Genomic DNA, 12,834 nt, shown 5'->3' on the forward strand with positions numbered 1-12,834 from the left:
GCCCTATGAAGCGGTATATAAGTCTAACTGCTATTGCTATTCTATTTATCCACTCTGGACATTACAAGGGAGCATGTCAAAAAATACATTTCCCCCACTTTCGTCTTCCTGAGAAATATCATACTTAGAAGATAATTATGAATCAAGCTGTGGAGAGTTCTGACAGCTTTAAAAATATAGGTTGGTCCTTTACATATGACCAAAATTGGGAGCGGAACTTCCCTCACTTCCATCGTTAAGCGAGTTGTGCCTAACTTTATAACTTTTTTTTTGCCATGGTTATTAAACAGATCATGCAGTTGTTAAGCAACTTGTCAGAAGTGCCCTAGGAAGATCATGAACAACAATCACATGAGACACTGCAACAATACACACTGATTGCCAACAACCGAACTTCAATCATGTTACTGCAGTGACGCTGCAACAGGTGTATGGGGAGTGTTGATAAATCACATTTTTGAGCATCGTTATCATAACTTTGAATGGACACAAGTCAAGCGCTATCCTTCAGAACCCTTAAACATTTCAGATGCAGGAAATTTTGCCACACTCGCTGTGCATAACTATTAAGGGGTGTACAGTTGTGGCAGGTGGGGGGGGGGAAACAGAAGAGAAAATTGACAAATACTGGTATATTGTAGAACAAAGATAAGACATGAATACAAGAAAGAAATTAAGGGGAGAGAGAAAAATGGTTTATTTAAGCAAGGAATATTAGATTTAAGTTTCAGCATTTTTATATCCTTCAGCAAACTATAATCAATGAACTTCCTGAGACCATATTGAAGCTCTGATGCCTAACAAACTGAAAAGCAAACTATACGTCAAGCTGAATTTATAAAATATGCCATTATTGAACTCATGACTTTTCTTTTTATACTACTCAAACCAATGGGAAAGAGGGATTCATGCCAGATTTATTAGCAAGTTCACTTAGGATTACAGTTGCCCAAACTATTCTGTTTATAAAAGCAACTGATATTTATACAAACCATATAAATACATGCTGACTTCCTTAAATGGATCTGAGTGTGAGGAATTACAATATTTGGCACAAGGTGATATAAAATCCTTTTTGTGTGTGAAGGAATAACATACCTGTATAAAGAAATGTGTTTGTATGTCCGCCAATGACAACATCTATGCCTTTAACTTTCTGAGCAATTCGTTGGTCCTCCTTAAAACCAGAGTGACCAAGTGCAATAATTTTGTTGACACCCAATGTAGAAAGTTTGTTGGCTTGGTCCTGCAATTCTTCAACTTCATCTTTAAACTCTAAACCTGGTCCTGAAAATCCAAAAAAGGAAATACATATTGTTGTTGCATTGTTTATTCAGAGAGCATGTATTACCAATGAAAATCCCAATTATAGCAATAAAATCCAAGATACACTTAGTACTTCATTGTTTAAAAAGCTCCTTTCAAACAGAGTAAACAGCACATGTCTTGGAACTATTTTGTTAATTTAGAGTAGAGTGTCTCAGATGTTTAATACAGTTGAATGTCCTCCATAGTTAAAACTATAGCATTTAATGTCTTCACATTTGTCAATGGCCACCCATGTTAAAAGAGAAGTAGGTACATTCCTATAGAATCAGATTTTCAAGGCCTGTTAGTCTTCATGGGTATTTACCCCCTCTAGGTTCGAAGGCAGTCAACCTTAAAACTAGCGGGAAGGAAGAGGAGGATCCAACGTCGTTACGAGACGGACATGCGATCTCAATGCTCTGAGATCGCTGCCGAAACATTTATCGCTGAGTGGTCCAATCAGACCTAAACAGTCCCGCAGAGATGGGGAACAGGAAGAATATGTCCTGCTGATCTCAGGGACACCGCCAAGTCCCTGATTGACCCAGGAGAAGTTCTTCTAGCTGGCGATAAAAGCACAACCCCTAGGCTGATGAAGTTGGGACAGCTCCGAATGGAAGGAAATGGAAAGAGAAAGTGTTTACAGCTGGTGAGGAATTTTTACCATTTTAAAAGAGACTGCCTACAAAAAACTTAAAATTAATTTAAATTTGAGAACAGAAGAAATAAGCGGCAGAATTAAGCTTTGAATGGTTTTGGTCAGTGTGTTATCTTGCTCTTAAATGCTTTTTTTATGGATGTAATTTATTATCCTTTTAAAACGAATGGATTAAGTTTTCTTCTATCTTTTTATTATTATTATTTTTGCAACCTATGGACTAAAATTCTCCTTCCTCATTACTACGTGCGTTTTCCTCTTTTTCTCCTCTATTTTACTCAAGAATTTGATTTTTATTTTTTTAACTTGGAATATAAAAAAGAAAAGAAGGAAACAAAGAGATTTCTAACAAAAGAGGGAAAGTTAGTGCTGCTGCTCGGAGGCTGGAGGCTTGTGTATTGGGAACAAAGCACTTTCACTTTCCTCACTGAACAGTCTGGCTTGGCAAGTCAAAGTCTCACAGTTTGTTTATAGAGAGTGATAAGAACCAAATTGTTTACTCAGGTATCCTTTTGAACTATATCTCTAAGCAGAGAAAGTGAAAAGAAGATTTTACTGTGAATTTATGTTTAACCTTGTAAAAATCCTGAATTCAAGCCAGAGCAGCAGTATTTGTCAGCTGGAAATTATGGCACAACTTCAACATCAGAAAGAAGCTTTAAGTTTGCAAAAAGATAATTCAGAAATTATCAAACACATTTGAGAGGATGAAGAAGAAGTTGGAAAATCTAGAGGATCTAACAGTATTTGTCAGCTGGAAATTATGCCACATCTTCAACATCAGAAAGAAGTTTTACGTTTGCAAAAAGATAATTCAGAAATTATCAAACACATTTGAGAGGATGAAGAAGAAGTTGGAAAATCTAGAGCATCTAACAGTAAAATATGATGAAGAAGTTGGAGATGTTTATCAAGTGGAAAAAGTGGAGGTTAGAGTCCTAAAAACCAAAGAGAAAAATAACCACAAAGTAATCAAATCCACTGATATCTATGGTGATTGGTTTGTGTCTGGAAATGGAAAGAGTGGAATACAGAAAGAGGAATTAAATGGAGGGGAACTCTACCCCAGATGGCAAAATACAGAAGAAGAAAAAACAACAGAATTTATGGATTTAAAGAGAGTAATTTTATTAGCAACATCATTGATAACACCACTGACAATTAAAGATAAGCTGATGAATGAAACAGAAGAAGGGCATCGAAATCATATGAGAGACTCAATAAGCAATGAGTTGCAAAGAGGAGTCCATGCAAATTTGATTAAGGAGATGATTAGAGGACTGATACCACAAATGGCAGAAGACATGAGATTATTTTGCTACTGGAAAGATACAGGTTGATAGATGAAAATGTATAATCTAAAACTAGTGAAATTTAGTGAAATTTAGTGACAATAGATAGGGTCAAATAAACAACTGATAATGATAATAATGTATACATATGTATTGGTATGACAAGTAGTAATTGGATATGAATATTGAATGGTACCTATGAAAGGAAGATTAGAAATTATTTGGTTATATATAAAGGTTAATAAAAAAAGAACTAAGTTGAATTTATCTAAGTTTTGATTATTGGGGGGGTGAATGCTATGATAATGGATAGAGTTAAATGAAGGAGGGATAATTATAACAATAATTACACACACACATACAACATAAGGAAATTGAATGTAAATTGTAAACAGTAATTTGGAAAGGAGGATTACAATTTTTTTTTACTAAATACTATTGATGTTTAGTTAGAATAGGCCATAAGGACATAGTGTTATTGGAGGATATTAGAAATAACAAATGAAATGCCAGTATGTGGTCAGGTTTTAAATTTTGGTACATTTTATGATGAAGGATGTGTAAACAATTATAGTCAAATGAAAATGGAGGTATGATGATGGTAATATGTATAAAAATATCTGATTTAAAATATTTGAGTTAATACGAATTTTGTGACGACAGCGGAAGAGATGCACAAAAGTTTTTTGTAACCAACTGATACACTTTCTACAGTATGTAAAGAAGGAGGATTCTTTGTGTTGTGTCTGTCTTGAAAATTTAAAATAAAAAAACCTTTTAATTAAAAAAACTAGCAGGAAGGAACAGAACTATGAGTGGTAAGCAAGGGTAAAATTCAGCAGGTTCTGACAGATTCTGGAGAACTGACAGTGGAAATTTTGAGAAGTTTGAAGAGTGAGCAAATACCACCTCTGGCTGGCCCCAGAGTAGGCTGGAAATGGAGATTTTGCAATATCCTTCCCCTGGTGTGGGATGGGAATGGAGATTTTGCCGTATCCTTCTTCTAGAGTGAGGGGAGAAATGGAGATTTTGCAGTATCCTTCTCTTGGAGTGGGGAGGGAATGGAGATTTTGCAGAATCCTTCCCCTGCCACGCCCAACAAGCCACGCCCACAGAACCTGTAGTAGAAAATTTGAATTGCACCACTGGTGGTAAATGGGATCAATTGTTTCTTTGGGTGTTAACACTTGTCTGGTAAGGCTGTTGGTTTTAATCTTGTAAACCACCCAGAATCACTTGTGTGAGATGGGCAGCTGTATAAATTATATAAATAAAACAAGTGAAATCTAATTCTAGATATGAGAACCAATATTTGCATGTTTTATCTGTGGGCATTCATCTATGACTGACCCTTCTGCAAAACAAAATGATGAACTGGAGAGTCCCATGATTAACTTGGCAACGGTCTTAAAACGGGGGGGGGGGGGGTACGTGCTCTCCTAAAAAATGATTGATTTTCTCTTTGTATATTGCAACTCTTCAGTTTAAACCTGATTTTGTAAAAGTTGGCAGCCAAATATGTTCATATAAGGTGAGGCCATTACTAACATTTAAATTATGTGGGAGAATGGGAAATTAATTTCTCTTGTGTTTCTTGAAAATAACAGCTTTAAATGAATCTGCAGTACATCACATATACCTCCTTAAACAAATGTGGTGAAGAATATGATGGCTTGCAAAAAATGTATCTAAATTAGAGGTCCAGACTTGCATTTAGTGAAGATGGTGACATTTTATAAAGTGGAATTGATGAACCACATGCAGGAAAATTAAGGTGTAGGTTTAATTATGATTGAAAGGGCTAAACAATGTATCAGGAAGTTTATTGTCTTTGTTATTTCACGAAAATAGAGGATTAAGGATTTGTATCAGATTATCTGATAGCAGAGCAGAGGTGGGTTCCTACCAGTTCGCACCTATTCGGTAGAACCGGTTCATCAAATCTACCAAACTGGTTAGAAGAGGTTCCACCAGTAGACCCGGAAAGCAGGCCACACCTACAGAAGAGGTTCCAAATTTTTTTGAAACCCACCACTGGTCCTTGGATATGATTATTCTACACTATCATGCTCATATTTATAAAACTCAGTGCCTCTGTGAAAGGTAAGGATGACTACGGCGTTTGTGGTGCAATCAGAACATTGCGTGTGTTGAAGTTGTTTTAACGCAAACCAAAGATACCTTTTAAAAAACAAGTTTACATCATATTCTTATGCAGGCCAGTGCTGTATGTGAGGTAATTTAAGGTGGTTCTGACAAGTGTCATCGGCATCTTCATATCCGGTCACATGGGTGGCAAGCCACTCCCATAAAGGGGGCCACACCCACAGAGTAGGTTTGAACAATTTTTGAAACCCACCACTGTAGCAGAGACCCATATGTATCCTACTTTTGGAAATTATTTAATATTCTTCACAGTCGGAAATCATGAAACGTAGCAACATGTTCTGGCTTGTATATTAATGATATTGGAACAAAGCAGAGCGACACTAGAAGGAACATCCAACATTATGGAGGAAAAGGCCATCTTAGAGAAGCATTATTTGTCCCCACAGTGGTCATATATGGTGGCCACCATGTTCTCTCAAACTGTCCTTGGAATGAGGTGGCTCATTTACTGCAACAATGTAATTATGCTTCAGATTTTCCAATGCCACAAATGCTCAAAAGAGAGTTGAAGGGTGGAGTAAAATTTAAAAAACTACTTTTGTGAAAGACAATGTGTATATGCTGATGTCTTGCTCGTTTTGCTCGTGACTTCTTTTAGAGCAAATCTGAAACTGAATTTTGCAAGACATCTCATATCTTTATAAATTGTCCATATTCAGTAGAACAAGGAAGACATCTGGGAAGAAGGAAAAATGAGGACTTGATGCAAAGACATGAGTTACGTATCAGACATTGTGACAAGAGTATAAAATGTGTGAGGACGTCATGATTCACACGTTATCATGCCAATGTTACTTTGTCTAGCTACAGATGTATCTGAGTTAAGGGTGTTCAAAATCTTTCCAATAGCGTAAGAATTGTAGGAATTTCTGGAATGATATTTAATGTGGTTTTTTTTATAAGTATGGATTAATCACAATTGGAAAATCCTACACTGTACACCAACATACACTTTTTCTATAGTGTAAACTTAATTGATATTTGATATTTGATTAAGATAACATCAAACTGTGTGGAGACAGATTATTTGGAATGTCTTGATAGATATTATTTATTTTTTCTATTTAGCATCCCTTGCTATTAGCCAGCAAATAATTGTGATACTGCTAGGTTTAAAATGAGAAACTTTAATTGACCCTAAAGATTAAGTAACTGATTTTAAATGCTATCAAACATGCAGACACATGTAAAATACATATCATTTAAGTGTACAGCTATAGAAGAACAATTCTATAGAAGACCCGGATGCTTGAAGAAAACTAAATCAATTGAAAAAGAGGTCTATCTAAAAATGAGTTGGTTAGATATAAGCTTTAATGCCACAAACATGAGCTCACAAGAACTCAAAGAAGCACTGAATGACAGACAGACTATTCTGGAGAAATGATGTCCATCAGATCACTGAAAGTTGGAAATTACCAGGCAACACATGTTCAGTGCTATGATTGGTTTTAAAATCATCAACATGTAACTGCTACTTTTAAAACTGGAAACTGTCTTCATCACTCAACCTGAAAAATACAAAGTAATATTTATGTATTCAGGTGACAGCTCCCTTATACAGGTAGTCCTTGACTTAAAACCACAATTGAGCCGAAAAGTTATGTTGTTAAGTGAGATGGTTGTAAAATGAGTTTTGCCCCATTTTACATCCTTACTTCCCATAGTTGTCAAGTGAATCACTGCAGTTGTTAAGTTAGTAACTTGGTTGTTAAATGAATCCACATTGACATTGCTTGTCAGAAGGTGGCAAAAGATGATCACATGACCTTGGGATAAGGCAATGGTCATAAGTATGAGTCAGTTGTCAAGCATCTGAATTTTGGTCATGTGATCATGGGGATGTGTTGTGGCCCAGCAGGATCCGGTTGAGATGCTGATGGACTCAGATAGCGAGGAACCATATGAGTCTGCCATGGAAGATGTGGAAGATCCTGTGTAGGATTCAGACTCAGAGCAGGGACCAGAGAGGCTGGTTGGCCACCAGGAGGCGCCTGAGTGGGGAAGATCAAAGGCAGTTTGTCCCTGATGCTAGATTGAGAAGGGATGAGAAACGGAAGCAGCAATTCCGTAGGCAGACTCACAGAAGATAATTAAGCACAGGTGGTTGTGGATTGGCCCCTACCAAGAGAGTTTATAAGTGAGGCATTGGGAGGGGACATTTGCAGGAAACAACCGTTCGAATTAGTAGTGAAGAAAATCTGTCTGTATTCTAGCCATGTCTGTTCGTTTGGATTATCTGCGTTGCTTCATTTGAACTATCTGGGTTGCTGCCAAGCTATTCTATTGAATGTGAGTTGTCTGGGCCCTCAGCCAAAGGATTCATTATCTCAGTAATTAAATACTGGCAAACAGCCAAGCCTGTGTTCTGGTTAATTCACAGGCCAGGGGGTCAGAACAGGGATGCTACAAAGGTGTGAAAAATGGTCATAAGTTTTATGATGGTCATAATTGTTACAAAGGTCATAAGTTTCAATGCTGTTGTAACTTTGAATGGTCACTAAGTGAATTATTGTAAGTCGAGGACTACCTGTAATGAAAAGCAAGAGGGGTATTGGCAGCAGGGATGTTTTAAACTCAAGTTATAGAGTGAGAACCAATATGGTGTAATATTAAGACATTGAGCTAGAAACTGGGAGACTGTGAGTTCTAGTCCCACCTTAGCACAAAGCTAGCTGGGTGACCTTGGGCCAGTTCCTCGCTCTCATCCCTAGGAAAGAGACCACAGCAAACCAATTTCGAAAAACCTTGCCAAGAAAACTGCAGGGAATAGTCCACGCAGTCATCGGTAGTCAAGAACTGACTTGAAGCTATAAATACAGTAATTGGATTTTATTATGGCTACTGTAGTTTTAAATATATCCTGTCATTTTATTCTTAATTATAATTTTCAATAATGGAAATTATTTGGAAAATTATTTCAGTTTAAAGAGAGGCACAGGCAATTCATCTCCACTTTATTATACAATATGTCTTATTGATGCTGAAACAGTCCAGATAGCCAGAAAGAACAGAGTAATTAGTAAATGTGTATAGAGCCGAGGTGGCGCAATGGTTAGGATGCAGTACTGCAGGCCACTTCAGCTGACTGTTATCTGCAGTTCAGCGGTTCTAATCTCACCGGCTCAAGGTTGACTCAGCCTTCCATCCTTCCGAGGTGGGTGAAATGTGGACCCAGACTGTGGGGGCGATATGCTGACTCTGTAAACCGCTTAGGGAGGGCTGAAAGCCCTATGAAGCGGTATATAAGTCTAACTGCTATTGCTAATTACAAAAAAAATATTTCTTCTGAATCAAGAATACAGGTAGTCCTCGAGTTATGACCACAACTGAGCCCAACATTTCTGCTGTTAAGCAAGACATTTGTTAAGTGAATTTTGCCCCATTTTATGACTTTTCTTGACACAGTTGTTAAACGAATCACTGAAGTTAAGTTAGTGACAAGATATCTGTTGCGAATCTGGCTTCCCCATTGATTTTGCTTGTCAGAAGGTCGCAGAAGATGATCACATGACCCTGGGGCACTGCAACTGTCATCAATATGAACCAGATGCCAAGCATCTGAATTTTGATGACGTGACCGTGGGGGTGCTGCAATGGTCGTACGGGTGAAAAATGGTCATAAGTCAACAGTCACTAAATGAACTGTTGTAAGTTGAGGACTATCTGTACAATGTTCACTTTCTCTACTTCTTTAAATATTACCTTCAACCTATCAAAGCAAAAGAACTAGAAACAAGACTGAAAATGTTGCCTCTTATAATTTCTAGTACTATATTTATTTAATAGTATAGTTATCCCTACCCCAACCATTTATGTTTGAAATGATGTTCCATCATTGGGAAACCAATAGTTTCATACTGTTAATATTTGAACCAAGACCATTTAGTCAACTTTCTCATGTAAAACAAAGCATTTTCATTTGAGCTGACAGTAAACACCAAATTCCCAGCCTGACGTTTTAAATCGGTAATCATAGACTATATTGTACATTTGGGATTCTTTAAAATATCTTGGGCTGCCTGAAAAAAATGACCTCATGTTCTTTCTATTCTCGAGAAAAACAATAAAAGATGTATTTTATTTCAACAAGTGAAGGAATCAGGACATCCCAATCTATGCCAAGGACTTTAGTAAGGCCCAGGGGAATTATTTGATTATATTAATTCTTAGCCAAGGGATTAATATTTGTGAATATCCATGTCAGATCAACATGTAGGAAATTCCAGTGAATAACAATTAAGATTTCACATTCCAATCTGAAAGAAGTACTTGCAGTACTGGAAGGAAAAAAAATATTATAGGTTTTATGAAGATGATTGCTTGGGTCTAAAGAGATTTACTTATTTATTTAAAAGATTTATATAGCTGCTCATCTTCTAACCAACTCTGAGTGGCTTTTAAAATGATGCCTTGTGCAAACCGAAAGTCCATTTTATTTGTAAAATGGGCTCCTGTCAAACTTTTTTGCTCTTTCTCAGCTCTTTACTCCTAAATGTCCTCATGCTGGGTCTTTTGATCTTCAGGATTAGTGTTTGGGAAAGAAACACAAGTCTTTAATGGGGTGGGATACACAAACCTATGACACCACCACCCCATTGCATAAGCAGAGTCCAGTTGGATCTCTGTGAATCTCACACACTATATAGTTCTTTTGCCAATAGCAGTGCTTGACAAGGTCCTGTTCAAATTAACCCACTACTGCTTAACTACAGTCCGAGGAGAGATTTAGGACAGAGGACGTGGCATCCATCCCTATAGAAAATTCATGGATATTCAAATCGATGTCTGAAAAATGCTACACATATGGAATTGTACGTATTTCGATCTCTTCGTGTGACCTGAAATCCTGCTTTTTCTGTTTCTAATCATGTTGAAACACACCCGTGTATTTGGAGAAGCATGAAGTAGCTTTACAATCCCAGAAACACAGTGTGCTGATGACTAAACGCACTCAGTGGACAAGGCATGCAGGTATGGGAAAACGTGGAAGTCAAGAGAAGAAAGAATGGATCGGAGTATTCTGAATGGCGCAGTGGTTAAATGCAGCACTGCAGGCTACTTCAGCTGACTGCAGTTCTGCAGTTCGGCTGTTCAAATCTCACCGGCTCAGGGTTGACTCAGCCTTCCATCCTTCCGAGGTGGGTAAAATGAGGACCCAGATTGTTGGGGGCAATATGCTGACTCTCTGTAAACCGCTTAGAGAGGGCTGAAAGCCCTATGAAGCGGTATATAAGTCTAACTGCTATTGCTATTGCTATTGAAAGAACGAAAAGCTGGAATATGGAGCAGTACAGGTCTCTAAAACATTTTGCTGTGTGTTCCATTTGTTCAATAAAATATTTGTAAAATAGAGTTCATTCTCTATTGTAGAACGTCATAGTTATTTTATGAAAATAGAGGATTAAATATTGTTATTAGATTATCTGACAGCAGAGGATCCTATTTTGGGAAATGATTTAACATTCTTCACTGTCAGAAATCATGAAATGTAGCAACATGTTCTGGCCTGTCATATTAATGATATTGAAACAAAGCAGAATGACACTAGAAGAAACATCCAACATTATGGAGGAAAATCCATCCAATGATTCTTTCTCTAACCTATGATAAATCTTGACAACAGCCCTGTTGGATCAGGCCTAAGCCCATCTCAGAGGAGCCTTCTTTCCCCTCACATTGGTCATTAATGGTGGCCCCATCATCACACAGGGGTGACCATGTCCTTGAAACTGGTATTTGGAAACATGCTGCCCCAACCCAGATTTATATAGAATCTTGACAGGTCAAGAATTTTTCCAACCCCGTCTAAAGAAAGCCATCCAAGTTAGTGTCTACTGTAATGAATTCCAGGTTTCTCGTCTCCTGTGGGAGCCTGGTTTTGTTTATAATAAATCTCCTTCAAAACAGTTTGATTGATTATCCATGGCCTTAGAGTTTAGAAAAAGGGAAAAAAAAACTTCTCCCTGTCCCTTTTTCCATGCCATTCAAACTTTTATATACATCAAACATCACTATCTACAATAGGTTCCCCCCCCCCCGCCCAAGCTTGTAGGGAAGGTGTTTAAGCCCTTAATTACTTTCATAGCTCTCTTCTGTATCTTTTTGTATAGTATAGAGTATAGAGTATAGAAGTTTATTTGTATGCCGCCCTTTTCCCTGGGGGGACTCAGGGCGGCTCACAACCCAAAAGGGAGGGGGAGACAAACTTTTAACATATTATATTTTGTCCTATTGTCCTATTATATACCCTTTTTCAGGAGGGATAGACAGGGATAGATTTGTATAAGTGCATGGCAATATCAGTGTTTTATTTTTATTTTTATTTTCCTAATGATGGACATAACATTTTTCACCAGTAGTGAAATCTATTTTTTTTTTACTAACAGTTCTGTGGGCGTGGCTTGGTGGGCGTGGCTTGGTGGGGATTTGTGACTATGTAGTCCTATAACTGGGGGATAAAAAGACAGAAACTCACTTTAACAATGTCCTGCTGGAGTAGGGTTGGACTAGATGATCCTCCCCCATGTTTTTGGCCAATAGGCTTCAGGGAAACCTTACTGGGAGCAAAAATGGAGCCCCCACCCCCCGTTTTTGGCTGTGCGACATGTGATCATAGAGCCGAGGTGGTGCAGTGGTTAGGGTGCAGTACTGCAGGCCACTTCAGCTGACTGTTATCTGCAGTTCAGCGGTTCAAATCTCACCGGCTCAAGGTTGACTCAGCCTTCCATCCTTCCGAGGTGGGTGAAATGAGGACCCGGATTGTTGGGGGCGATATGCTGACTCTGTAAACCGCTTAGAGGGGGCTGAAAGCCCTATGAAGCGGTATATAAGTCTAACTGCTATTGCTATTGCTAGCATTTTTTTTTTTTTTTAAAATCTTTTTTACATTTTTTAGTGTTTTTTACTACCGGTTCTGCGGACCAGTAGCATTTTTACTACCCGTTCGGGCGAACCGGCCCATTTCACTCCTGTCTTTCACCCTACCCCACTCTGACACCTTTAGCCTTTGATGGCAATTATCAAAAACGTTTTGAAAATCCCCAAATACACTATCATTGGTTTATCTGCTCTATGTCCATGGATCTATCTACTAAGTTCTCAATAAATTCTAAATGGTTGGTGAGTCAATCTTTATGTTTGTAGAATCCATGGTGATTTTCCTTTAGGGGGACTTATTTCTCTACATGCCCAACTTTTATTAGATTATTGCGCCTATCAGTTTGCGACAATAGATATTAAACTGACTATATTCTCCTGAATATTTACAAAATTAAGACGTTTTTTTCTTATATCATCATCATATTATTTTTTTATTTTGAATGTTAATACAATCTCGTATGTGCCTAGCTGAACTCAAGGGAAAATTGGTATCATGTAGGAAAATTAGTGACCAAGAGGATTGTG

General features: G+C 37.7%; 1 protein-coding gene across 1 annotated transcript in view; it reads right to left on the reverse strand.

The window, feature by feature from the left end:
* NT5E (5'-nucleotidase ecto) overlaps positions 1 to 12,834 on the reverse strand; it is a 37,378-nt gene that overhangs the window by 16,499 nt on the left and 8,045 nt on the right. The window contains exon 3 of the mRNA XM_087718799.1: positions 1,099 to 1,287. Coding sequence (XP_087574925.1) covers positions 1,099 to 1,287 — 189 coding nt within the window. The remainder of the gene's footprint in view (positions 1 to 1,098; positions 1,288 to 12,834) is intronic.

This window comes from Thamnophis sirtalis, unplaced genomic scaffold (assembly GCF_051295495.1).
Source record: "Thamnophis sirtalis isolate CommonGarterSnake01/CBP01778 unplaced genomic scaffold, rThaSir2_p1.2 scaffold_6, whole genome shotgun sequence".
Classification (NCBI taxonomy): domain Eukaryota; kingdom Metazoa; phylum Chordata; class Lepidosauria; order Squamata; family Natricidae; genus Thamnophis; species Thamnophis sirtalis.